The 26,915-nt window shown below is 29.6% G+C and overlaps 4 protein-coding genes and 1 long non-coding RNA gene across 10 annotated transcripts; 3 read left to right on the forward strand and 2 right to left on the reverse strand.

The window, feature by feature from the left end:
* Nucleotides 1-71: 71 nt before the first annotated feature.
* Nucleotides 72-7,358, forward strand: LOC105152386 (lisH domain-containing protein ARMC9). Of its 4 annotated transcripts, none has more exons than XM_087405188.1 (19): nucleotides 72-211; nucleotides 654-733; nucleotides 832-993; nucleotides 1,060-1,204; nucleotides 1,297-1,367; nucleotides 1,571-1,801; nucleotides 1,989-2,221; nucleotides 2,294-2,666; nucleotides 2,768-2,938; nucleotides 3,015-3,263; nucleotides 3,732-4,043; nucleotides 4,149-4,279; nucleotides 4,539-4,623; nucleotides 4,715-4,956; nucleotides 5,103-5,202; nucleotides 5,285-5,736; nucleotides 6,043-6,107; nucleotides 6,506-6,539; nucleotides 6,896-7,358. In XM_087405188.1, exons 2-19 carry the CDS (start codon nucleotides 701-703, stop codon nucleotides 7,014-7,016), a joined length of 3,210 nt encoding a protein of 1,069 aa, XP_087261314.1. In that variant the 5' UTR covers nucleotides 72-211; nucleotides 654-700; the 3' UTR covers nucleotides 7,017-7,358. The 4 variants fall into 4 exon arrangements, with proteins under 4 accessions (XP_087261314.1, XP_087261317.1, XP_087261315.1 ...); XM_087405191.1 differs by having other exon boundaries at nucleotides 6,955-7,358; XM_087405189.1 differs by having other exon boundaries at nucleotides 2,037-2,221.
* A 121-nt stretch (nucleotides 7,359-7,479) lies between these two features.
* LOC105152383 (uncharacterized) lies at nucleotides 7,480-11,606 on the reverse strand. Its single transcript, XM_011066635.2, has 3 exons — nucleotides 10,832-11,606; nucleotides 9,941-9,998; nucleotides 7,480-8,899 (listed from the first exon to the last, which is right to left on the reverse strand). Exons 1-3 carry the CDS (start codon nucleotides 10,838-10,840, stop codon nucleotides 7,644-7,646), a joined length of 1,323 nt encoding a protein of 440 aa, XP_011064937.1. The 5' UTR covers nucleotides 10,841-11,606; the 3' UTR covers nucleotides 7,480-7,643.
* Nucleotides 11,607-14,412: 2,806 nt separating this feature from the next.
* LOC105152382 (C3 and PZP-like alpha-2-macroglobulin domain-containing protein 8) lies at nucleotides 14,413-20,417 on the forward strand. 3 transcript variants are annotated; one of them, XM_011066634.2, is made up of 6 exons: nucleotides 14,413-14,567; nucleotides 15,256-15,414; nucleotides 15,516-15,655; nucleotides 15,772-15,896; nucleotides 15,985-16,130; nucleotides 16,308-20,417. In XM_011066634.2, exons 2-6 carry the CDS (start codon nucleotides 15,405-15,407, stop codon nucleotides 16,796-16,798), a joined length of 912 nt encoding a protein of 303 aa, XP_011064936.1. In that variant the 5' UTR covers nucleotides 14,413-14,567; nucleotides 15,256-15,404; the 3' UTR covers nucleotides 16,799-20,417. The 3 variants fall into 3 exon arrangements, with proteins under 3 accessions (XP_011064936.1, XP_011064933.1, XP_087261324.1); XM_011066631.2 differs by having other exon boundaries at nucleotides 15,520-15,655; XM_087405198.1 differs by lacking the exon at nucleotides 14,413-14,567 and adding an exon at nucleotides 14,574-15,182.
* Nucleotides 20,418-20,657: 240 nt separating this feature from the next.
* On the reverse strand, nucleotides 20,658-24,590 carry LOC147909955 (uncharacterized). Its single transcript, XR_015544758.1, has 3 exons — nucleotides 24,517-24,590; nucleotides 22,897-23,907; nucleotides 20,658-21,959 (listed from the first exon to the last, which is right to left on the reverse strand). It is a non-coding gene; the product is annotated as an uncharacterized LOC147909955 (long non-coding RNA).
* LOC147909956 (uncharacterized) lies at nucleotides 23,790-26,753 on the forward strand. Its single transcript, XM_087405199.1, has 2 exons — nucleotides 23,790-23,881; nucleotides 24,391-26,753. The coding sequence occupies exon 2, from the start codon at nucleotides 24,460-24,462 to the stop codon at nucleotides 24,868-24,870; it is 411 nt and encodes a 136-aa protein (XP_087261325.1). The 5' UTR covers nucleotides 23,790-23,881; nucleotides 24,391-24,459; the 3' UTR covers nucleotides 24,871-26,753.
* The last annotated feature ends 162 nt before the right edge of the window (nucleotides 26,754-26,915 follow it).

Consider the following 26,915-nt stretch of genomic DNA (forward strand, 5'->3'; position numbering starts at 1 on the left):
GAATTTTGATAATAAAAAATGGAGCTCTGCTGCGGCAATCGCGAAATATACTGCTGTTGCTCCAGTACTGTATACTGATCAATAGTATATTTGCATAAAATCGATTAATGAACCTCAACTGACACGCTCTCTGCGGCATGAGTTTGTCAGAAAAATACCTGCCGAGTTACGTGTGCAAGAACAAATTGAATAATAATTGAATGTCAGTGACGTAAGTAAACTAAGCTACATATTAATTAAATGATAATTTAATTATCTTCATTTTGATATTAATTAAATGGATTATTTAAGTTGTTTACATAAAGTATACAAAAAATTACATAAAAGCCATTTACAATTCAATATTAAAGAAATAAAGATAAGAATTTCTAGGGCAAATAAGAATGCATAGCTAATGAGGCGTATATATTAAGTTTATTTTTATTTGGAAATAAATTACAATTGGATATTATTTGCACAATAAACTACAAAGTGTAATTTCTAAGTAAGAATAGACTTAATGTGTTCCTTAACTATTAACTGCACTTAACCCGTCTAATTCTCATTTGCCCTAAAAACTTTTAACTCTTTTTTTTTTAATTGAATTCTTAAATTAATATGTAATTATTTGATTGTAAAGTTTCACAGTGATCTTTTCATAATGATACTTTTAGGCAGAATAAATACATATGTAATTACTGAGTTGTGTCCAAAAAATCAAATGGCTGATAAAAACATTGAAGTAATCCATAAGGTATAATTAATAATATTTAATATTTAATGCAACAACTTCAATATCATATTTAGACTGATTTGTATATTTTGTAATTTGTACAAAAAAACGATTCACAGTTTCTTTTGGATCATAATTTTGAAAGTACTGCTGAAGCTTTAATTCAAGAAGCTTTACAAATGGGCTTTCAAACTTTGAAACGTAAATTAGGAGAAGTAACAGATCCCCATGTTCAACTAATGCTATGCTACAATACGGGAGATTATTCAACATTTTTTCAAGTAAAAATATATTTATGATCAACATTGAATACCTACATATACTGTGGTATATTTCTTTCTTTCTAGTTGTGGAGTAACTTGTTCTCCAATAGTATTAAACAATGTGAAGAATACAAAAAATTAACATTTTATTTGCACGTATACTTTGCTGTACTACCTAAACGTAAATTACATGCCAATCAATATAAAGAATATGGTAAAACAAATAATGGTATATTATTATTCATATGCAATAGTATATAGTATTATACATATAATTTGATTTATTATTCAACATTGTTAAAAATTCTTGTTATGAATTAGATCTACCATCAGAAACAAATACACTGAAATTGTCTTCAATAGAAAATGATCTTTTGGAAAAATGCAAAGAGGTAATTTGAATTTTTTTTAAATGGAGAAATGATCTTCTGTGAATGTGGTTTTCTTAAATATTTTCTTATTATTTTTAAATATTTAAGTTTAATGTGATAATTTATATGATGAAATATTTAATTATATTAATACTTTTTTATACATAAAATACTTCCGATAATTTAATTAGTCCAAAAATATTATTAATAATAAAAATAAACAGAACAATGCCGTTGAAATTGAAAAAAATATAAACAGCAGTATGAAGCAATTACAAGATTATTTGAACGGAGATGGCAAAGAATTAGAATATGATACAGAATTACAGCCGTTTTATGCATTACCGTTTATAGAAGATTTGTATACAAATACTTGTTTCTCCAAAATGTTAGAACAACATTGGGCCGATGAACTATTAAAAAATCTAGATTCGTTTATCACACGTCACAGACAAGTAAGCAAACCCAATCAGAAATGATAATGGAATCGACTGGATCGAATCGATCTCGATTCGACGTCGATTCGATGTCAATTTCATTATCATTTCTGACTGGGAACTTGAACTGTACCTTTATATATGTATATATATATATATATATATATATATATTACAAAAATTATAAATAATATTGAATTTGTAGGATTTGAGCAATTTAGACAGTATAAACTCCAATAAAACGCAATTGCAGAATTTAGTACAAGTTCATACAACCATGCCAGTAACAAAAACGACTATGGAATCTGATGTTGCACAAAATAAGACTATAAAGAATAATATATCGATTGTGCCAAATGATAGAGATCTACCTATATTTCTAGATTACGACGATGAGGAGCAGTATTATTTTTCTAATAAAACAAGTTTAAAATCAAAGTAAAATGTCTTTCCTCTGATATTTTAATAAAAACATTAGAAAATATCTTATTCATATATTATCACTTACAGAAGCACACAAACGCATATTACTGGAAGTCAAATTACAATCAATAATTTGCGAGAAGATATAATAAATCCGGAAGAAAGTGTTAGCAATTTGTTGAAAATGCACAAGCCAGACAAAAGATTGATTCAATATAATCGTGAATTAGTAGTAACCAAATCTCATTTGTGTAGTATACATACAAATTATGAAAAACTAAAAGTGAGATTTCGCAAGTTGCACGCGGATTATCATAAATTAATAGATGTTGCCGGGGAATTAACGATGGCATTGGAGAATTCAGTGAAAGGGCAAAATGTTGATATACAACGAACACTCGAGATTTGTATGAAGATATTTCCAGATTTATTTAATCAAAATATAAGAGAGACTTCGTATGTAAGTAAAAAAGGGACAAAGAAGAAAAAGCTCGTAGCATATATTCTTCGAAACTTTTCTATAAACTTTTTATTTTTAATGTATGATTACTTTTTCGATAGCCGTCCTTGTTACAACTCGATCGTATTGACGTAAAAGCAATTACACTGCCTAAACTTGATATCACAGCAGTACCAGTATCTCCCAAATTATTAGATTATAAAAAGATCAAATTACATCTAATTAGCGGAGATGTAAAGACAAAGTTGTTGCTGTTACAAGCATTGCGTTGGGTATTAAGATGATTAATAGCTTTACAATAATGCGATGGTATCAGTAATCTTTGAAAAAAAGCATCTATATTTTTAGAAAATAACGCTCGTGCAATCAGCAGAACAGGATGAAATTTTACACGAATATATAAGTCGTGATTTGTTGGGACTTCACGGACAGATTGCTAGCGACAATGGCAAGTCGATTCTACCGTGTCTATTGACAGCGGGAGAAGCTTACGCCAGGCATCTTTTGCAACAATTCACTGCGCGATTGCTAAATACCTTGGCATCTTTCAGATGTGGAAGAGATTACTTATCGGTTGGATCCTCTGTTATAAATGTGGTATGTTTTTACATAAATAACAGTATAATCAGCCATTACTAATTAAAAATAACATAATGTCTACAGCCGGTATTCATAGTTCGTTCTTATTTTAAGACTGTCTTAGGTAATGTCTTAAGATACTAATATGGCTTTGTGATTATCTTATGACTTAAGACTGTACTTAAGAAGATCTTAAATATAAAATTTAAAATGTTTGAAGGTGGCTTAAAGATACAAAATATAAATAAAAAGAAGCATACAGTCATATATTATATAACACATAATAGTTTCATTGTTAAGTACGAAATTATACATAGATTACGTTACTTTTTATCGATTGGACATACTGTTCTTGTAATCATTTAAATTTAAAACATCAAAACCAAACGAGTTTTAATATATTTATCAAAAATTACTAAAGATGATCATAAAATAATCATGAAATTGAATAGCATTAATAAAAATTGCAATCGTCTCGATATTCAGACCTTTGCTTGTCTCGACAATAATTACGCTGATGGAGTGGATCCTTTTGCTTGTGACATGATGGTGGCGATGTTACAAAAACTATCTTTACGTAGACAACAACGAATATATATGATAGAGAGTGGACTACTGGAATGGTTGATTAATCATCTACACGATAAATGTCGCATTATAAGTTTATATAGGCTCGAATACGCTACTGCACTTTTAATGAATTTGTCGTTACATCGGCTAGCACAAGCCAGAGCGTCCAAAATATCTTCATTACTCATGTCTACCTTGATCGTTCTTCTCTCAATAGATTATACAACTGTGAGTAAAGTTACGCATTTAAAATTAATTCAGAAAAGAAAAATTTTATCTAGAAAATTTAATACAAGAGATGTCTTTAAAAGAATTTTTCGTATCATTTATTAGTCACTACCGTACATCAATGGAGCACTAAACAATTTTTTGAACAATCCCGTAATTAATGAGGAAGCAAGAAAAATTAAGCGTTCGAATATATCAGAATTTCTTGGTAATAATCAGAAATCTGCGGAAATAAGGTACATGTTCACATAAAATGAAAGTTCTAATTTTAAGGATAACAATTTCCGCATTAAATATATAAAATAATATATTATAAATGTACATTTAATAGATTTATAATTTATATTTTTATCGAAATTGTGAATTTTCACTTTGATATTTAGAACATTCATATTCGTAAAAACGTATTAAAACTTTATAACGGATATTAAAACGGATTAAAAAAGTAATAAAATTTTTTCTATCTCTTAAACAATAATAATTTTGGCATAATAGGAACCATCTAGATCATGTACTGAGGATTCAAAGATGTGAAAATGTTAACACACCGCAGAATGACGAAATCGGGGATGATGATAACGTAAGTAAGAAATGCAAGTACAAAAATAAATAAATATGAATATCGATGATACCGAATACCAAATAAATTTGAACATCTAACATTTTCATAGGAAGACTTGGATGTGTTGGAAAGTGAATTAGACGAAAACGATCCATTGCAAAATTATATTGGCGAATTGAATGGAGAAACGTTGCTTGCAATGTGTTACAGCGTTTCTTCGAAAATTTCTCAAGAGACTGTAAACATGGATACGACTCTGCAGCAAATATCTACGCTGAATTCTATCGATTTTTATGGCAATCAACACAACAACCACGTCTGTAATAAACATCCATCCTATCCTACGCTAAGGTACTTACATATACAAAACCTAATATTATAGCTACTTTTTACATAAAGAAAACGACCAAATTGATCTTGACTTATGTTTAACAATATATCATTATATAGAAATTACGTATGTCTAACTGCCAATTTAATAATAATATATATGATAGATATAATATCAAGATGGGAAAAAAAATATTACCGAAAGAAAATTATACTAAACAAGCAACCTTCGCTAAACTGTCAGATTTGTCAAATTTCTCTTTAAAGGTATAATATCTAAAATAGATTCACAATATTGACTTAATTTCTACTTTTTTAGTTATGTGATAATGTTGGTAACACTTTTAAGGAACAGCAAATTGTCACAAATGGCACGAAAAAATCGTTTTCTACACATAAAGTTCAAAACATTGCAAAAAAGTTCGTCGATACCAAATCTTCCTTAATTATGAGATATAATAATCAACCATGTGAACAAGAGAGAAATATAAAAAAATATGTATTAAAAAATATAATTTGGCCAGCAAATGCAATCAAAAAGAACAATCATTATGAATTTGATTATGATAACCAATTTAGAACAGAAGTAAATTCAAGACTTAGAATAAATAATAATATACAATATCAGTCCAAGTCATGTAAATTAGAGGATAAGATTAATACAGGAAAATTATATGATGAGCAATTCAGAAAAACAAAATTAGAAAAATTACCTTTAGAAACGATGAAATCTTTTAAGCAAAATTTCACTGGAACAATACCCAACGATACAATATATTTATATGAAAATCAGACTTCTAAGTATGTTATTAATTAATTAAAGAATAATTTAAACGTGCGCATTGCACGCAAAAATAATTAAATAAAATATATAATATATTAGGTGTTGGAATTAATTCGTAGCGTTTTACAAGTGATGGGAAGTACTTTCATTAATGTATTTTTTAATGCTCATGTGAAATAAATAACATTCTTTCATTAAAAAACGCTACGAATTAATTCCAACACCTAATAGTTATGTTAACTTATTTCGTAATTAATCTTGCAATTAAATTTTTATATGTAGTTATTTCTGTAGTTCATTAGTTAACAGATATCGATTTACAGAGATAGCAGTGAAACAGTAACATCTTCTACAATTCTTGTACCCGGTCGTGAAAATGGCCAAGCGGGTATGTATACTTCACATTATTAACTATTGTTTGAATAATAGCATATTCAGTATATTCCTATTGTCGTTTGAAACTGACTTCGAAATTACGAATTTGGCACATTAAGAGAATAATTCACAAACAACATTCAGTGAAAGCTTTACAACTTTCCCTATATACGCAGAACCTTGGGAAAATTGGAGCACGTAACGAAAGTGATAGAAACTCAGATAAATATTAACCAGTTAGATGACACATTTCAAAATTGTTAGAACTATTTAAAAAACACCTTGTGTCGTTTGAAACGATTGCTTAGAATACATCATGCCATTTGTTATGAATTTAATCCACATTTTTCCTGTAAATTTATATTATGTACGTTAAGAGATAAAAATAATTAAATAATCTGATTTTTACAGAAATTCAAGAGAAATTCAGTAGTATAGCATCGCTGTGAGTAATATTTTACGCAATCATTGCAGTTGTGGTGCACCTCTCACAGCTTTTGAATATTTATTTTTCAAGCACGTATTTTTTGTATTATTTATACACTTTGTATATGTAACGTTATCGGTTTTTTTTATTATACAGCAATTTATATATTTTTATATATAATATTTATGTATGATATATTTTATGTATGATATTTATATATTTATATATGATATGATTTTATGTATGATATTTATATATTTTTATAAATGATATTAAATAAATTATATTAGATTTATTATTTGTTTATTTTTGTAAAAATGCTTCTGCTTATTCGTACCTATTATAAATCTATTTAGTAATAGCATTATTTATAGGAATAGTAATAACTGTAACAGCAATGTAATTAATGATATTTCATGGAAAAATGATCCAGAACTTGCTAAAGAAGAAGAGGCATTTTTAGCTAAGCCTAAATTATTAAGGACTCCTCCATAAATATTTCATCGAAAGTTTAGATATTATACGTTAAATATTATATAATTTTATTATATCAAAATTGTAGAATTGAATATGTGTGTTACAATATTTTTGTTATAATATATCAATTCTTACATATATTTACCATAAATAATAAATAAATGCGATTTTCAGATATTTAAAAAATAAATACATATAGATCTTACATGTGTTTATTTGCTTTATATAAATTGATTAATAATATTAAATACATATTATCATTTATACTATCTAAGGAACTTGATAAGTATTTGTCTTTTATACTAATTAATTGGTTCTATAAAAGAAAAGACACAAGAGAAGGAGTCTTGGCAAACAAAATATATCAAGAATACTTATTCATTAATATTAAATATATGACATACTTATAAACTTCCTGAAGTATTTATCCTATATGCGAAATTGAATAGGAAATATAAAAATATAAATAACCATTTGGATATTTACGAAAGATGGACAGATACTTTTATTCTGAATGCATTGAAGAAATCCTTATTAAAATACTTATAAAATGAATATATATATATATATACAAATATCTTAAACATTAATGTGTATTGTATTCTCTAAATATAATCTTAAATCAAAAGTTAATTAAGGATGTTATTAAATAAAAGTTGCAGATTTTTTTTGCACAAATACAGGACTGACCATCCTGTATCGTCTGGGCATAGTGGGACCGTCATTGTAATTACTACTGCCAGTGTATCCATCAAAATTCGACGAAGCAGAGAAACCATTTACAAAACCACTCTTACTTCTGTAACCACCGTTGCTGCCAGCGTAAAGCGGGTCCTCGGAGTAAACACGACCGGCGTAATTCGGTTTATTGTTCTTAATTATAATAACTTTCCCACTACCCTTACCATAAGGCGTGTAATAGCCATCGCGTTCTCTCGACACATAAGTTACGCTGCTATTCGGAGTGTAACGAGATAATTTGTAGCCATATTTATTCAATTTTCCCGAAGAATAAATATTCCCGTGTGCCTGGGAAAAGTGACTGCTCAACCCGGAATCTCCTGATATGAACGACGGTACGTCGCGATTGAAGCTCACGTGCCCAGGATTTCCCCGCGTGTAACGTGTCCCGGATGGAATCAAGTAAATGCCGCCGTTGTGCTTATTGCCTCCTTTCAAGTTCAACGGGTCGTTTTTCTGCTTTCCAAACGAGTACTCGCTAGTCAGACCACCTGGCGAATAAGGCGAGTAGATGTGATCACTTTCGGAATAGCTTGAAGAGCCAGACGAATCGAGATATCCCTGTATGCCGTTATCAGTAGAACTTTCAGGATAATTGTCTGATATCTGGGTTGGCCTGGAGTATCCGGAATAAGCGGGTATTCTTTTATTGTTACTGCTGCTGCTGCCACTGCTGCTGCTGCTGCTGCTGCTACTACTACTACTGCTACTACTACTACTAGCGTATTGACCAAAATCGGAATCTTTGTGAGTCGAATCGCTTGAGTATGCATTAAAAATCGATTCCCCATTATTATTAGCGTCAATATGTCCTCTGAGTGGTGAAGACGTTGGATAAATGGGTTTAGTGTAAGGTTCACTAGCAGAATTCTCATAAGTATTGGAATATCCTGCATATTCATTTCCTTGATCGTTCGCGGAATATCCGTTGTAACTGTTTCCTACGTCATTTCCTCCGATACTACTTTGATGTCCCTGATTACCGATGTTAATTAATGAGTGAGCGTTGACATGATTGGGTAATTTGTGATTGATGTCTCCAGTAAAAGCACCGTAAAAGCTTCCACCGTTTTGATAGCTATCCTTAGATCCCAAGTATCCATTACTAGTACCGGTATTACTGTAATCGTACCCATTGCTACCGCTAGTAAAAGAGTAGCCTACAAAACGAAATGGGAAGATTGAAGTCAATTTATTTCAATTGAAGATTTCAATATATTGCTAATATTCTGAATTCTTAGTGAACATCAACTAACATAAGTAATAGAATAGAATATTTTATTCGCTTCAGTGTACAACTAACAGTAATATAACTGTTAGTTATAATTTTCCATTCAACAATATCACACTATAATATAATTAATAACATGTAGCTTATGTACACGTAACAGTTATATTGTTGAATGAGAAATAATGACAGTTATGTTATTATTAGTTGATGTTGCCGGGAAGTACTGTGATTAATCTTACAATTAGTCAGAGTCGGAAAAAACGAGTTACTTGTAACATTGTTACCGTTATCATTACTTTTTTAAGATAACGGCTGTTATTTTTTTTCTGTAATAGTAAAATGTAACGTTATATTTTACAGTAATGAATTCAACCGTTACTTTTATCCTTTATAACTTTAATTCCCTGTTGTCTTTTTAATACCTATTCAATAAATACATTATTTTTGATTGAATAGAAATATTTTATTTGAATAGAAATTTAAATATTGAAAAATATTTTGTACTTTAAATCTTAGATTGCATTCCGATAGTTAAAAATCAATAGTATACGTATTAATGTGTACTATAAATTTTTAATAAAATTTGCATTTATGAATGTAAATTCTTAAAAATAAATATATAATCAATAATAAAAATATAAATATGAAGAATTATGGAAAATTTATATTACATAAATTTAATATAAAGAAAAACTTACTATATGTATAAAAATTGGCTTAGAGTTCTTTTTTAATATTGATTATTAAATAATATAATTTTGAAATCCAATATTTAACTTTACATAACGAATTATCTTTCTAAGTAACAATAACGATATTGTGTTACTTTTTACAAAAAATATTACTTTATAAAAATAACATATTATCGATACCGTTGCGTTATTTTTACAAAATAATGTTCTCAACTCTAATTTTAGTATGCATGTAAGATTAGGAAATACAGAAAGCAATATAATAGTAATATACATACTATTCAGAGGCGGTTCTGCATTCGCAGCTATCATACAATAACAAATTACTATTGCGCTCTGAAAAGATAATTATAATGAGAAACTAATCAACATGTCACCTAATGTAAAATTAAAAGAATACTGCGGCTATAATCACAAATTATTCTATATAATTTAAATCAAAATTTCTATCAGAAAGCAAAGTAATATGCACAATTTTAAAATTGTGATAAAACGTCAAAATTTCATTCAAAATACTTCCTCTAAACAAAATATACTTATAATAAGAGTAAATTATGTAAATCTGAATAATTAATTAAATATAATTATATAAGAAAAATAGAGTACTTTTATTTCTTCCATTTTTATGTATTCTTAAATACTGACAAACGACATTTAACATTACACGCAATATTAAACACAGAAAGATATTATGCATACTGTGTGTGTTTAAATATTATAATCACTAATTTGTTTCAAATATTTTAAAAGTTTATATATCCGTAAATCCATCACAAATTCATAAGCATCATTTATTTAAAATGTATTCTGCATTCTGTTAAAGTTTAATACTTAACAATCAAGATCATTAAATTAACAAAAATTTGATTTGTTTATTACATGTATAAAGTCGTTTCTTTGAAATTTTATAATATTCTTCAAAAGGAAAGAAATTCTTGTTTTGAATGCACAATAATGAGTTTTTTGAAATTTACAGGAACTATATTTTAAGACTATTATAAAGAAAGCATTATTTGTTAAATAATTTTTTTTATTAAAAAAAAAGATAAATCTAAGTAATCACTTTTCTTAGCAACAACTATTTTTCTGTACGCGAGATATAAATGTGCTAAACTTTGCTATCTGAAATATTCAAACGTCACTTGTAAATTGAACTTGTGTCTACTTACTAGCAGCATACTGACTCTCGCCACGTTTTCAATAGTAACTCAATGTCAAACAAGTAAGAATTAAACACCTTTCTGGTGTCTACTAAAATGAAACTACACACATATTGGCTGGCAAAAGTGCTGTTTTCTGTTTTATACCCCCAGCATCCCACTCCTTCGCTTTACGAAAAGGTAAAAGCGATCTTGGTGCGCACATACTGATGTGACATTGGTCGGGATCCGACCATACAGAGCAGAGAGAAACGAGTCAACCTGATTTAGCTCTTCGCTTTTACAGGGAAAGCAACGGGTCACTTCTCTGTGCAATTGCACGATGAACTGTGAGGTGCAGTATTATGACCCACCTACATACCTAATGCACGAAGGCTGCATGAAATAAATCTAGGAAGGACTGTCTTTCCGCCTTTGCCCTATTGCAATAATCAGCCATATTATAATAGCCTTTATATCACTATGATTGCACGACATAGTAATGAGTAAGTCGATCTTATAACAGCCTATAAAAATATCTGCTTAAAACATTCACGGTATAATAATGAAATGCCTAATTTACGTATGATTTATACTATTATCAATCTGCTATGCATTTGCAAGTTAGTCATTAACGAAATTAACTCTCAACAAGTACCTACTATATTACTTCCTCAATATAGCATAGAAAATATTAGATGCTATAATCAATCGTAAACTGTAAAAAAGTATAAAAAAGCATAATCAAAATTATTCTCATACACATTTTCAAATAATTTTTTAAATATTATATCACATGTATAATTCCATTTCATTTGATACCAAATAAAATCAATTAAATTTAGCTGAGAAATAATATCGAGATATATATAAAACTATTATTAATTACTATATCAGAAATGATTTCAATTTTAATTATATAGCAATGCATATTTATAATTGCTTAGTTGAATATAAAAATTTTATTTATATATGATTATAAATTATTCACATATTTGTATTCTAATTAATAGTAAGTTTATCATGTTATCGTAAGTTTATGTTATCGATTTGATTTAATCTGGATATGTAGATATACGCTTTTTGAGTTGAACTAATTGAAATTCCGACCGAAGGATATTTTAAACATATTTTAAATACGTACATATTTAAGTGTGTCTTGCTTGAATAGTAAATGTTGCTATGTGAAAAAGAAAGTTTTTTGCCATTCCCTTAAATATAGCAAATTTAATGTGAGAACCTTATTTCTCACGGTTTGAAACTTTTACTGTAGAAAGCGTACATTTCCACTCACAAACATTTAATTTTCTTTTTATTATTTACAACAAATAACATCAATCTTTTATATTTTATTTGTATTTATCGCAGATATTGTAAACCATTATCCTATAAAAGGATAGAGTTTATGATCTTAAATAAATAAAATAAAATAAAATTTAATAACGGCGTTTAGCAGAAAAAGCAACTGTTATTCTTTAATATGATTGATTTATATACATTTAGATCCAGTAAAAAACTAAAAGCAAGTACATTAAAGAGTATTACAACAGTTGCATTTTCTGTTGAACGGAGATAATGTCAATATTATCCCTGGTAAAATACGATTGATAAATAACAAACTAAAAGAGTACATTAGAAATAAATCTCGCTCAAAACAATTCGCGTGCGTATGAATGTACCAGATGTATTCGCAGCGTTTCAAGTTTGTGCAGCCGGCTTGAAAGTTCGTAAACGAAGCAGAAAAAATTACAATTCTTTGCCACTTATTCACGGAAGTCAGAATAGTACATATACGTCTAAGTACACCTGTACAACGTTTACAGTTTTGCTCGTTGTCCTTTTTAATGCTTTCTACTTTCCGCGCACGCACGTGCGTTCGCATGTATTCATTCAAGCACACTGATCCTAAGTTAATCAGATGTATTTCAATAGGTACTTGAACGGCAATAACCCTGGCAATTGAATGTAAATGTCAATGTCTCTATTGTTTTGCATGCGTACTGTGCAACGTTAGTACGCGAATAACGTTTGATATAAAATGTGTATTTTTTTTTAAACGATTCTATGTGCATCATGTTCAATATATGTGTATTATTATTAATTCGTTTGTAAGATAAAAGAAAAGAAAATATATACATGATATTAACATTAATATATAGAACGAAATTGGATTTTTTTTCTAATTTCATTTAAATTTATTATTTAAGTATATGAAATTAAAATAACTGCAATTAAAATAACTTTAGACGAGTTATAATTTGACCCAGAAATCCAGATGAAATTCTATATCTTATAAATACATAAATATTCACCAGCATGTATAATCATATATGAAATATGTCCATGCATCCTTCTTTTTCTTTTTGTAAAATTACTTTTTAGTGTAATAGAAATATTAATAGTAATGTGAAAACATTAAAAATAATTAAAAGGGCAATTTTCACACTATTTGTTTTAGAAAAAAATCAAGTTTAAAGAAATGTAAAAAATTACTTATGTATAATTATATATAAAATTATGCATAATTGTGTATGAGCAATTTTTTAATATTTTTTTCAAACTTAATTTTTTTCTAAAATAAACAATGCAAAAATTATCCCTTTAATTACTTTTATGTTTTCACATTGCTATTATTATTTCCATTACACTAAAAAATAATTTTTACAAAAGAGAGAGAGAGAGAGAGAGAGAGAGAGAGAGAGAGAGAGAGAGAGAGAGAAGGGGGGGGATGTGTGGATATATTTCACATCTAATTATACATGTTTATGAATATTTGTATATATTTATACACGTTTATATATAATATTGTATATTCATCCATGAAAAATTGTTTACCGGGATATTTATAATTTTATGTTATTTAATAAAAAAAATGCAAAAAGTTAAAGAATTAAATAACATATACATAAACGTACATTGAGATGCATACGTGCAAGAAAATACGTGACGTCAATTTATAAATAAATAATTTATAAAGACTATCTTCAAAAATTTAATGCAAAGATATAGATCTAAAATGAGCAATTACATACATTTGATAAAAGTTAAAAGCAGTTGTTTTAATTGATTTAATTATAATTACGTATTGTTATATACTTATTGTTATATATATTGAAATTGCGTTTCCCATAATTAAGAATTGAATAATTTATAACCTTTTAGTAACATCGATCACCGTGTAAGTATCCGTGCACGTCATAGTGTACAGAAAGTAAAATCTAAATGGAAAGTCGAACGCAATTAATTCCGAGCATGAAACTCTCTTTAAAACCAATGCAAGTAAAATCTTGACCTTCGAGAAAAAGTAGCTGATGTGATCGTATCTTCAGGCCAATTATGTATGTCATGCAACATCCTGAAAACAGACTTCTATAGAAGTCTATCATTCCGAATTTAACTTGGCGCGCGATATATCGAAAAATGCGAAGACATTTTATTTCAACCAGAATATTGTATCAATACCATCGATATCTAATATCATATAAGCTGATATCTCTAATATCATAATAATTAATAATTAATGTATCACCGAGCCCTTGCGATGATATATGTGACAAGAGTAATCAGTATTTTGCAGCAAAGAGCGAAAACTATTAATGCTAATCGCTGGGAATATCGAGATGAAAGTATCGATACGTCGACAAAATCGCGACGTTGTTGGCATTCCAACGATTCCAACTTCCAGCAGTTCCAGCACAACATTCTCACAACCCAAAACGTACGGCAACAGTAATCAGGTAGTGGGATATCCATCCGTATGAAAAATGTGAGTATTGTGAGTGCAAAATCACAGAACTCGCGATTCACGACGCGATCACCGCATGATTTTTTCGATTGGATAGAATTGCTCTCTCGTTCATTCTTCTGCTTCACATCACGTCGCAAGTGTTCCTGGTGATATTTACTATAGCCAGAGTTGTCATGCCTATCAGTAAGTCGCAGATGTGTAAATTTTGTCAGATTTTGCATTCGAAACAGCGAGCGACTGGGCCAACTGACATCTCGACGTGCACGTGCTCGGTTGCATCATCTGCATAATTTCGGACACAATGTTATGTTTCTCGACATGCGTCGCGTCGACTTGACCTACACACGCACACGCACACACACACACACACACACACACACACACACACACACACACACACACACACACACACACACACACACACACACACACACACACACACACACACACACACATTCCTAAAATGTAGAAGTTCACGTCGTTCACGATCGCATGAATATGATATTGCGTCTTTTATATTACACGATTTGTAGTTTTCCTATACTTTCATATGATGATTATTTTTACGGAACTAAGCGTCTTTCGAAGGGAATAGATAAGAGAGCAATCATAAAAAGTTACACTACATTTATGGTACAGTATAATAATCATTGATAGCAAACAATTTGTTTATACATGGAATTTTTATATAATTATTTGTTTTAAGTGAAACCAATTGAGATAATGAGAGATAACGATTTATCAGAGAGGTGGATGGCACAGCACCATGGGAATATAAACTGCAGTGTATGACTAGCATGAATCATTTTGATATTGGTTCTTGTGTATATTTAAAGAAATTTAGCTTTTCAAAAAATGAGTCCAAGTAAGTTCTATTATAAATTATGTCTCATAATTATTTAAGACTTCACAACAGAAGAATAATAGTTCCTTGACCAATCATACTGATTGACAATTCTTTCCTAGTCAGAATTACAACTGCGGACAGTCTCGACTATCGTTACATACCCATCACAAAAAACAGTGTTAGTTTAGGCATTAAAGCTAGCCATGATGCAAGGATTGCCTTACGGACACATCTTGGTATTGACTCCAATGTATATGAGGTAATGCTACCTTGCAATAATTTGCAAGGTTTATGTGGTTTACATATCACTTTAATAATTTTTTAAAGAATAAAAATATTTTTCTATTACATAATATTAATATGGCATTATCTTAGATTATTATCGGAGGATGGGGAAATACTATGTCGGCGATAAAAAGAAATAATACAGAACCAGATGTGGCAGAAGCAGATACTAGAGACATACTGAATCCTGATGAGATATGTGATATTTTCGTACAGTAAGGAAATTATATATTATATTATTTTAAGATGAATTTAGATGTACAAAAACTGTACATGTATATATCTCTTGCTTCTATTTTATAGATGGTCTTGCGATGGACTATTAAGTGTTAGCCGTGAGGATGATTTTGACATGCCGTTCATGTCTTATAAAGACAGAAGCCCATTTGTCATAAATTACATAGGAGTTAGTACTGCTTGGGGTGCAACCGGAGAATGGATAATTGAAGGTATGTTAATAGAATTCATGATAGAATCACTGTAGAATTTGTTTGTCTTTTAAGATTGAAAATTCCTGAATTAATATAATAAAATTATAATACGCATCTATATCCTACATGAATTAATCCAAATATATGAAAAACAAAAATATGAAAGAAATATAATTTTTTAACTCATTCTACCAGAATGCCAGTTTACATCCCCTGCTATCAGACAGCAACTGATGGACACATGCCACTTCTGGGTGGATTTCAATGAGGCATTTGGACTACCTCGGAACGCAGTGATGGCTTCTGAGGACGGTCTGTATATCGGTAGAGCACATCATCAAGGCACGGTGACCCCAGGTGGAATTCGCGACAACGTCTGCACAATCGCATGGGGCGGAAATGGTCACGAGAAACGAGAATTTCAGGTGTTGTGTGGCAAGGACGTGAATTGGGTAAAATCTTGGGAGGGTAGCGTGCCTCTACATGCCCTACCTGCCGGTGAAACCGAGGATGGTTACGCTTTATTCGTCGGCAGAGTATTGCACGAAGGAATCTACCACATTGGCAAGATACAACCGAATCATCAAGTATGTTATATACCGTTGAATGGCCAAGAAATGTCCTATATGGAGTACGAGACTTTGATCATTCATGACAACTATGGAGTCGAGTGTATCGGAAGGTAAAGTGACGAACGGCTTAGAGACAGAGTGTATTTATTTTTTCACGAGACGAAATTTTCCACATGTTAAATACGATTGATCATCTCTATAAAATTTCAATTGGAGTTATTTATATGTATTTATACACACATCAGTTATTTACAATAATTCAAAATTATAATTTATAGCATTTTTTATAAATATAATAAAATATTATGAATGATAGTACTTAATCTTTTCTCTAAAGTTTGTAAAGTGGATTTTCAAAACATAGAAAGATAGTTGAATTCGAATCCGGTCTTTTTTATCTAATCAATTTATGAAATGGGTAAGAAAAGTAAATAGTAATGTATTTTTCTGTTTACTTATAGATGAAAAAAATACAATAAAGTTACTGATCTTAAATAATTGCAGTCAAATATAAAAAGGCTGTAACTAACGAAGCTTTAAATAGTTTAAATAATGACACATCCAATCCCGACTTTACCATTAGAAGGTTAATATCACTAATGAAACAGATATCAATCTTTTATAGTAATTTCTTTCAAGTCAATTATTAAAAAACATTTTTAAATACTTTTCTCAAAAATTTATTTTTCTATATTACTTTTTTCTATAAAATTAATGCAGTTTATACACTCCAATTGAAATAATAAAAGTGAATTAAATTAACTCAATCTAAAAGATAAATTAATAATGAATCATGAAATTGATCAAAATTAAAAGAAGTCATAAGCGTATTTATTTGCCAAGTACGTTTTCATTGATTTCTTTTAATTCTTAGCAATTCAATTTTTAATATAATTTATATGCGATTGTAAGATAGTTATATATTGACATGAATTAATTGTAGTTTGTTACGATGAGCGCAATTCAAAGACATATTTTTTTATGAATACCATATGGAAAATTATTATCTCACATGGTATTGGTTATTCCATTCCCTATATATATATATATATATATATATATATATATATATATATATATATATATATATATAATACACAACAGGCTAATATATTCAAACTCGATATTATTTAACAGACACTAATTAGCAGATGTAAATGGTTATTGAACGATACTTACAATTAGTTATTAAAAACAATTAGTTATTAAACAATTAGTTATTAAAAATTATTTAGCTAAAGATGGAAAAAAATCACAGATAAAAATTGTAGATATTCTATCGTATTGCCAGACTATATATTATAATAAGTAGAGTTCCGACTGAAACCACATTTTGACCTCTGGCCAAAAACAAATATTTGGTTATCATTTAATTTTGGCTGAAAGCGAAACCGAAACTTAGATAAGTGTTACTAAAAAAGAGAGAGAGAAAGAGAGAGAAACTACATTTTTTCGGCTGAAATAAAAATTTTTGGATTAATTTTACAGAGATCGTATAATTTTCAGAATCCTTTAAAAAACAAGATTTTATTAAAATGTCTAACTAAAATAATTTAATAATATTGTATCCGTCGTTGTATCCTCAACTTTTAAAGAAATCAAATCACAGTTATTATTAAGATTACATCAAGTTTGTACTCAAATTTTCTTAATCAACGAGTTAATAATTAAAATTGAACAGTTGTTTCTTGAACGCTCACCGGTGCGTTGCAACTTGTACAGTTTACCCACCGAAATTTTTTTTCGGCTGAAACCGAAATGAAATCAAAACCTTAATTGTTTACCCAAATTAATCGAAACCAAAATCGAAATTTCGGTCGGACTCTAATAATAAGTAACATCAATTATCGTAAAATTTACTTTTTTAGATATATAAAAGTAAGAAGAAATATTTATCAGTTTAACATATTCTGAAAATATTTAAATCATATTGATTTATAGATTCTTTAACTGCGTATAAAAGAGAGAGAAGCTGTATTATTATATTTGTTTAATTTAATGACTACTCAGGGTTTTACAATTCATAAATGATGGCCAATTTAAGACATAAAATAGAATTCTAATATTTTATCTGTAATATATATATTGTGATATGATAATAAAAAAATTAACAACGGAACGACACAAACCAAAAGAAGCATTCATGTCGATCTAAAATAATTCAATTAGCAAGTGTTCTACATAGTATTAGTATCAGTAGTAAATATTTCTTTTTGCTCTAAGCATTTATTCTTTTTTATTATACACAAACATTCAGATGTTATATAAGATGTATATGTTATTATGAGCAAAGCTACACAAATCTATCTAGAATGATTTTTATTAATTAACAATACTATTTTAATAAGAGCACAATTCTACTTTCTTATCTCTTTTATTTGTGTATAAAAATATATGTAGTTTGTAATATAACAAATGTAATTAATGACGTAATTAAAAGACGATGTAAATTTTTATGAAGCATGTAACGCGATGATTGTATTATAACTATATAATTGATAGTGTAGGAAACACGCGTGTGTAATAAATTTATAGAAATTTGGGGTAAGTAGTTTCTGTCAGCCATGGTTTACTTACACATTGTTGCAATTGTCCACTGCCAATCACAGCGACTTTCACCTAGGGAGGTTTTTTTAGCGCTGTGATTGGCTGATGTCCAATTGAACATGTGCAACTAATATACACTCGTTCTGTCTTTTAGCGAATTCGGCAGACTGTACTAGTGCATACTAAGTGCGAATGGTGCAAACTTTTTCAATGCCACGCATTCGGCTTGTACACACTGTATCAGTGCGTTCAGATTGTATTCGGCAAATGATAACTGACCCAGTATGGTGCTGAATTTATATTTAGACCAACCGAATGAACAAATTCAAGAAATGTTGCAATGACGTTTCTAACAGTGCAGTTTGGCAGCACCAAAGTGGTTCTGCACTCGCACCATGTCAGGGCAACACCAAAGCAGAGTCAGTGCATATGTGCCGAATTCGTCATTTTATAATTGAAAAATTATAGGAGACAGACGCGCAAATATATAGCTGATAGCTTTAAACTTTTTTCAAATGCTTAAAAGATGAGAGAAATCCTTTAATAGATAAAAAGTAAAAGTCTTTCCATAATCGCAGTTGTTATATATTAGAATGTTTTACGTAATATTGCTGTACATCTTAAAAATAGTAATAGAAGTAGGTCAAAATGTTGAAGTCAAAAATATTTTAAAAATAAAAATGTTGGAAAAAAAACGATGGAAGTTAATTTCTCTATAGATGGAAGTATCTTTTTAAGATACTAGATTCTATATAATCTGTATGTATATACTATCGCCGATTCGCGTAAAGGAGGTACGTCTCGCGCCATGCTTAGCGCCGAGACATTACCAGTGTCTCCAGATAATATATGTATATTACACATAATATATGTATATTACGCAATAACGCTTTTTAGGCTTTCACAGCTGTTATCTTTAAAGATGCCAGAAGATTTGCGAGTTATCGTCGTGTTTTTGTCTATTAATATCAATATTTCGTGAATCTTTCTATTCACTTTATCAGGGTGAGGAGTGCACTGATACTGAGTTGGTCCTCTGGGAAACTCCCTTTAGATAGGCAGTAATGGATAAAAACACGGCGTTAACCCGCAAACCTGATATTTAGACATACGCAATAATGTTATAGTATTTTGTTGTACAATGTAAGTATTATGTTCTCTCAATATATTGCAATACAGCACCCAATTATACTAGTATATTATATAATTAAACCCAACATTTCAATTATTTCTATATGCAAGATATATAAATGCTGCTGCATATTTATCATCATGATCATAAATCATTATGTAGATCAGCGGAATATCTAATTAGACGAATTTTTTTACATTTTTATATTTAATGCAAAACTAAAATTGTGCTACAAATAATAATTGGTAAACAAACAAAATAATTAAATAAATGGGCAGTAAAAGAAAATCAAAATGCTTTCACAAAAATTACTTTTATCCAGTAAATGGAATATTCTGATTTTAGTATACATATATGTATATAAAAACTAATAATATATGGGATGTCCCAGAATGTCCGCCAAATTCATGTGCTGGTAGAGCGGACTAAACTGAATCGAATCCTCTATTATTTTGCAATTTTCGCAATAGTTAACAAGATATTAATTACTAAAAATCACCGAATATTGATTTTTAATAAATAATTTTTTACTCAAGTACAATTAACTTTATCGAAAAACAGCAAGTGATAAAAATTGTTAATTTTCTTCTCATAGAGTTCTAAGAATTTTTTCAGAATTTTTTAGTATCGCATTTTCTCATGTTGATAGTTGCCAATAAGAAAATGCAGTACTAAAAAATCAAATAAATAGCATTTGAGTAAAAAATTATTGAAGTAAAATATTCAGCGATTTTTAATAATTAATATCTTGTTAAGATATTAATTATTACGAAAATTGCAAAATAATAGAACTCAGTTTAGTCCGCTCTACCAGCACACGAAATATTTGGTGGTTATTCTGGGACATGTATGTATTAATAATTATATATGTTATAATATACAAATTATATATAATATATATTATTATATTATATCTGACTTCTCATGCAACATTTTTTTTCAATCAACTAAATATAATGTCACAAAATATGAATTATATATCCAAATTGATCGAAATAATTATAGGATAATTAAGCAAATCTACCAATAAATTTTACGTGTAACTGCAAATGCTTTGCCTATAATATCTATGTTTCCCATAAGTATTTCGTGTACCGTTTTCGAATATACTAGGTGGATCATGTCAAGCTCTGCCATCCGGAGCGACTGAGTTCACGAGATTGGATATGTATATATTATACATATACTTGCGGCGATTTTCGAAGGAATAAAAATTCGAGTATAATGTTACTGTTGAAACACTTACTAATGAACAATTCCGATACTTCTTGCCGTTCCCTGAATTTCGGATTTCGCGACTGCTCTTCTCTCAGTCACTCTTGTCGCCCTCATTTCGCCTTCCTTTCATTCTCGATCGTTTGTCGCTGTTATGGACAAAATGTTCCCGCAAGCATCATCACATATCCCGCGAAACGAGCACTCACGATCCATCACTTATTTATTCGTACGCAAAACCGACGATCGGCGTCGGTTTTCGAGAATTGTTTAACGAGTCACTCGTGTACCGCCGACTCCGCGATCGTTTATCATTCAGCACGAAGAAATTCAAAATGTGCGTCGCTGATTGGCCGAGAGTTCGTCACGTCCGCGCCTCCGCTGCAATTTCAATTCGGTCATTCAATTACAATTTTTCTGTTGTTTCCTGAAACAAATTGGTACTAGAATACTATAATTTATATTATGAGGGAAAATGAGTGACTATAAATATTATTTAATTATATTACTGATTATTTATCATGGATTTTATAAAAAAAATTATTTATCATAATTTCGCTCTAAACTCGTATTTGAATAACAATTAACATCGGCATACAGTGGTCCTTTATATGCTAATTTGCAATTGAAGCGAACATTTGATGCCTGTTCCCACAAATGTAAGATTAATTTTATCCTCGGGTTAATTTATTATTGAAAAATTAGAAAATTAAATTAAATGAGAAAATTGCAAATTTAATTAATGTTTAGAATTTAAAAAAAAGATTAACTTTAATCTCGGTTTAACTTACTATTTATCTTTTTCTAATTGTTATAATTAGATTTTCTAGAATTTTAAAGAAAATTAGATTTTCTAATTCTAAAAAATCTAATTATAATAAAATAACATAAATAATGGTATTTTCATTTGTGTGTACATATACGTTTCAACTAAATTTTAGCCTTCTTCAGCATGACAATTAATCAAAGTGCTCACGATGAAAATATATTCAAGTAGATTGAGGTTTGGTTCAGTAATTTAAGCGCACTTATTACAGCGCGATATTCCTAATTACCCTGATTTAATTATCATTATTTATGTTATTTTACTATAAGGAATCTTACAACGGCTTTTTTATATTATATTTCTAATTATAATAATTAAAAAAAGATAAATAGTAAGTTAAACCGAGATTAAAGTTAATTTTATATTTATGGAATCGGGCTGACGTCTTTTTTTGATTCTTAGAACCAGAAAGAGTAGGTTGAATAGAGATTAAAGTTACATTAAAGGAAAACGAATAAAAAGGTACTCCTTCTCACTGTTTACTATACTCACGTAACCGCAGCGTTAGGAATTGAGGAATTGACATAAATCTCGCCGGACTTTGAATCCCGCATGGAGTACCGTCATCCTATTTCGCGGCAGGCACGTTTTTATCTTGTGTCACTTCGTAACGAGCAAATGTCGGGAAAACAATGTGATTCCTTAGCATGAAGTAGATCGGGGCCGGTGATTATGTTGACGTCCCACAGGCGGCTTCTCCAGGAAATATCGCAGAAGAAAAATTTCCGTGCTCGTAGAATCTTGTTGTTTTTCAGGGTCGCATGTATACGGTCCATTGATTAATAAAACATAGAGGATCGTGTCTAATTTACTCTTAATTATCATTAAACGCGCAAAATAAAATTTCATTCATCAAATAAATGTAAAAAAATATGGGAATTCTGTTTTATCTCTGATCTGCTTTCAATTGATCCGATTTCAAGGGAATATGAAGAATCGGTATAAATAAATGACTAAGTTTTAAGGAGTTATTATTTAGTTATTGTGACATTAGAGTTAAAACTTATAACTTTTTCGACCCGACCGAATTTGCACCTGAGTTGGATTAATGCTTTACATATTGATTGACGTTACATCTATCACTGTCAATAGGAGAGCATGAAACATCATTAATCCAACCCAGGTTGGTACAAATTGGTCGGGTCGAAAACTAATAAAATCGCTTTGTCCGCTTTGTAGATTCGGCCCTGGCCGTTCTAATGCGAATATGACGTGTCCTTTGTTTCTGACATTTCTCAATGTTTTTCATCAGAGGCGAGACTTACTTTACAAAACTGACATGTGAAATCAAGCACGAACAAACGTGCTTCGCTCATTGTTGATGATGGACGCATATTAGAGGTGCCGCAGATTTACAATCCTTTTCGCCAGGTAGGGGCATGTTTCTTCCTCACGTATAAGATACGCTAAACGAGAAGCTGTCGTTGAATCGTAGACCGTCGAATAAGTACAAACTTTGAATCTTGGACCATCACAAGTAAGTGCAAATCTTGGGAGAAAAATCTGAAAACATTTTTAAAGTTTCTTGCGATAAAATACAAAATCGGTCGTGTCTTGTATAATAAAAAAAATTTAAATTCGTAATTACTGCAATTTTCAATGTTATCATCATACATTTCTGAACAAAAAAGCATTGAATATAAATTATATTTAATTAATCTCATTTGTTTATGAAATATTCCTAATGAAAAACGTATTTTTATTATTTATATTATTATTATATATTGTATATATTTATTATTATTATTATTATGTTTTAAATAACTGATATTCTTTTTTTAACACAAAAAGATAAGCAAAGAAGATTATATTCGGTCAAAGTGGGTGTTCATGCCTAATAATATTTGTGTGTGAATCTTATGATCTCCAGTTCATGCAGAAATATTGAAATTATTTTTAATTAAGCAAAACGCACACACCAGCTTTGATTGGATACTTTTTTTCACTTGTTGATTAATTTTCACTTATTATTGTTTATTTTTTAAGAGCGAGGCCAGATAAAATAATTGACAATCACATAAACGATATTTTCATCGCTTTCACAAACACTTCGACATGCGTGGAAACTCGTTGTGTCTGCTATTATTATTCGTCATTCTAACAAAAGCCTACTTGAGATCCTGCAAATATTGGTGCAAAATGGGCAATCATCGATATTATTGTTGCCCAAATGGAAAAGATGAGTCGGAGTCGGAGTCGGAGTCGAAACACAATTGGCATTCGTTTTTTTCCCCCTGGCTTTGGCTTGGTATCGCCGCTGAGCCACACATTGAACATTCTTGGCATGAGTTCATGATGAAGTGGAAGCCAAAAAAGCATTGTCCGCCCTTAAGAGCCCACTGTCCCAGGACTTACAAGTGGTACAAGCCGCCTAAACATTGCGACAGCGATCATGAATGCGACGAAGAAGAAAAGTGTTGTTACGATGTGTGCCTGGAACACAAAACGTGCAAAGATGCGGAATAGACGCTCTACCATAATAAAAATATTTATTGTTTTTAATATATTATATTGTTTATTGTTTTTATTCGAAAAATACAATAGAGAGCTAGCCGAGACGTACTGATTACCTTGTGCAAATGTATTAAATATATATAAACATATAAATGAATAAATAAATCAATCACAGGTAAGTGAGACCAGTCACTTGGCAATTGCATGGTCTTGAATTGTGATAATTATACATTATTCTGATATAAAAATATTTCTAATTATCATTACAGAAAAAGTATTAAAGATATTTATACTAATATAAAAACCTTTATTTCTTTATATATGTTTTCCAAGTAATAGTAACTAGAAATTTTTCTAAAATTAAAATATATCAGGATCACGTATAACTATCACAATTCAAAATACCATGCAACCGCGACTGACTATAGTCTCACCAATGATGAATTTATTTACTCAATAATAATTAATAAAGAGCAATTATATTATGTTATTGAGGATGACCTAAAATAAGATTGAAACGTCTAACAAATATAATTATTATATTATTATTAAATCGACGTTTAAATAACTAATGTTTCACGTCACCCAGTGTAGGCTTATGTGCTCCTTATTAATTCTTATTATATATTTATGAGTCTTTATTAGAAGAATTTATTTACTTGCTCATTTGCTTATATACATATCCCAAATGACGCTCTAAAAATTTTTTCAAAATTTTTTATCAACTTTTTAGTACTGCATTTTCTCATTGACAACTATTTTTATCAACATGAGAAAATGCAATACTAAAAAATTCTAAAAAAATTCTCATTCTATGAGAAGAAAATAAACAATTGTCAATTTTTGTCACTTGCTGTTTTTCTGTAAAGTTGGTAGTACTTGAGCAGAAAATTAATAAAAAACCAATATTCAGCGATATTTAGTAATTATAAATATCTTATTAACTTATTGTGAAAATTGTAAAATGATACAGGACTTTTCGATTCAATTTAGTCTGCTCTACTATCAGCACACGAAATATTTGGCGGTTATTCTGGGAATATCCTGTATAATAAATTCGCACAAGACATCTAGCGCGACTCGAATAGCCTTCAATAAAACTTACATTCTTGAGATGAGCCTTATATCTGTCTTATTAAATTATTGTTTTAACATTTATTATTAATAATTAAATATTTTAATAATTAATTATACTACGATACGTGAAAATTGTTACAGATTAGACAGACTATTCTGTATGCCAATGAATAATAAGATCTTGTCAATAAAAGAATTAAATGATATTACGAAAATATATTAAATTTATAATTTTTATTGTTACCTTGCTTGCTTAGCATTACTTTTTTAATTGTTATCCTTATAGGAAAAACAAAACAGATAATGCAAAACTGTATATAAAATATTATATTATATTATAATATCTTGAAGCATCTGGAATATTTCGGTTGCATTCTTTCCAAGTCGCACGCAAAACTTGATGGCGTATCGCTGTTCAAGCGAACGCTTCATCGCGCCGTGTTACAAAGTCGAAAAACACACTTCACGCGGAGGCTCAGACTGCTCGGAGCAAACTGGCGACCGGCTGCCTTGGAAGGGCAGACTCCCCACCACATTTCCCGATCCATTTTACCCCGCTGCGATGGATATTCGCGTCACAATAAAATCATTCGCATTATTTTCATAATGGACCCTGTATTTTAAAAACAGACAAAGAACAAATTAACAATAATGAACGGCCAAAATTTGAGAAAAGACATCAATGTAGCCTATGTAAAAGAAAAAAAGACAAAAAACTTTGGAACAATGCCCAAGTTGCGACGATCATCATGCGTATCTATGCAACGACTGTGATAAAATTTATTTTTGTGTTAAATCAATCATATATAATATTATTCATTAGGAATATATATTATTGTATTTTTGTTGAACAATGTGCTTGATTATTTTTTTTTAAATCACCTCAATCTTGAAAATAAATATTTTTTTTAAAACGCCCATTATTGCAATAATTTTTTTTATTGAAGTGCAGCATCTGAAGATTTTATCCCTAACATTTT

The sequence above is a fragment of the Acromyrmex echinatior genome, chromosome 4 (genome assembly GCF_024713525.1).
Source record: "Acromyrmex echinatior isolate Ae372 chromosome 4, ASM2471352v2, whole genome shotgun sequence".
In the NCBI taxonomy this organism is placed as follows: Eukaryota; Metazoa; Arthropoda; class Insecta; order Hymenoptera; family Formicidae; genus Acromyrmex; species Acromyrmex echinatior.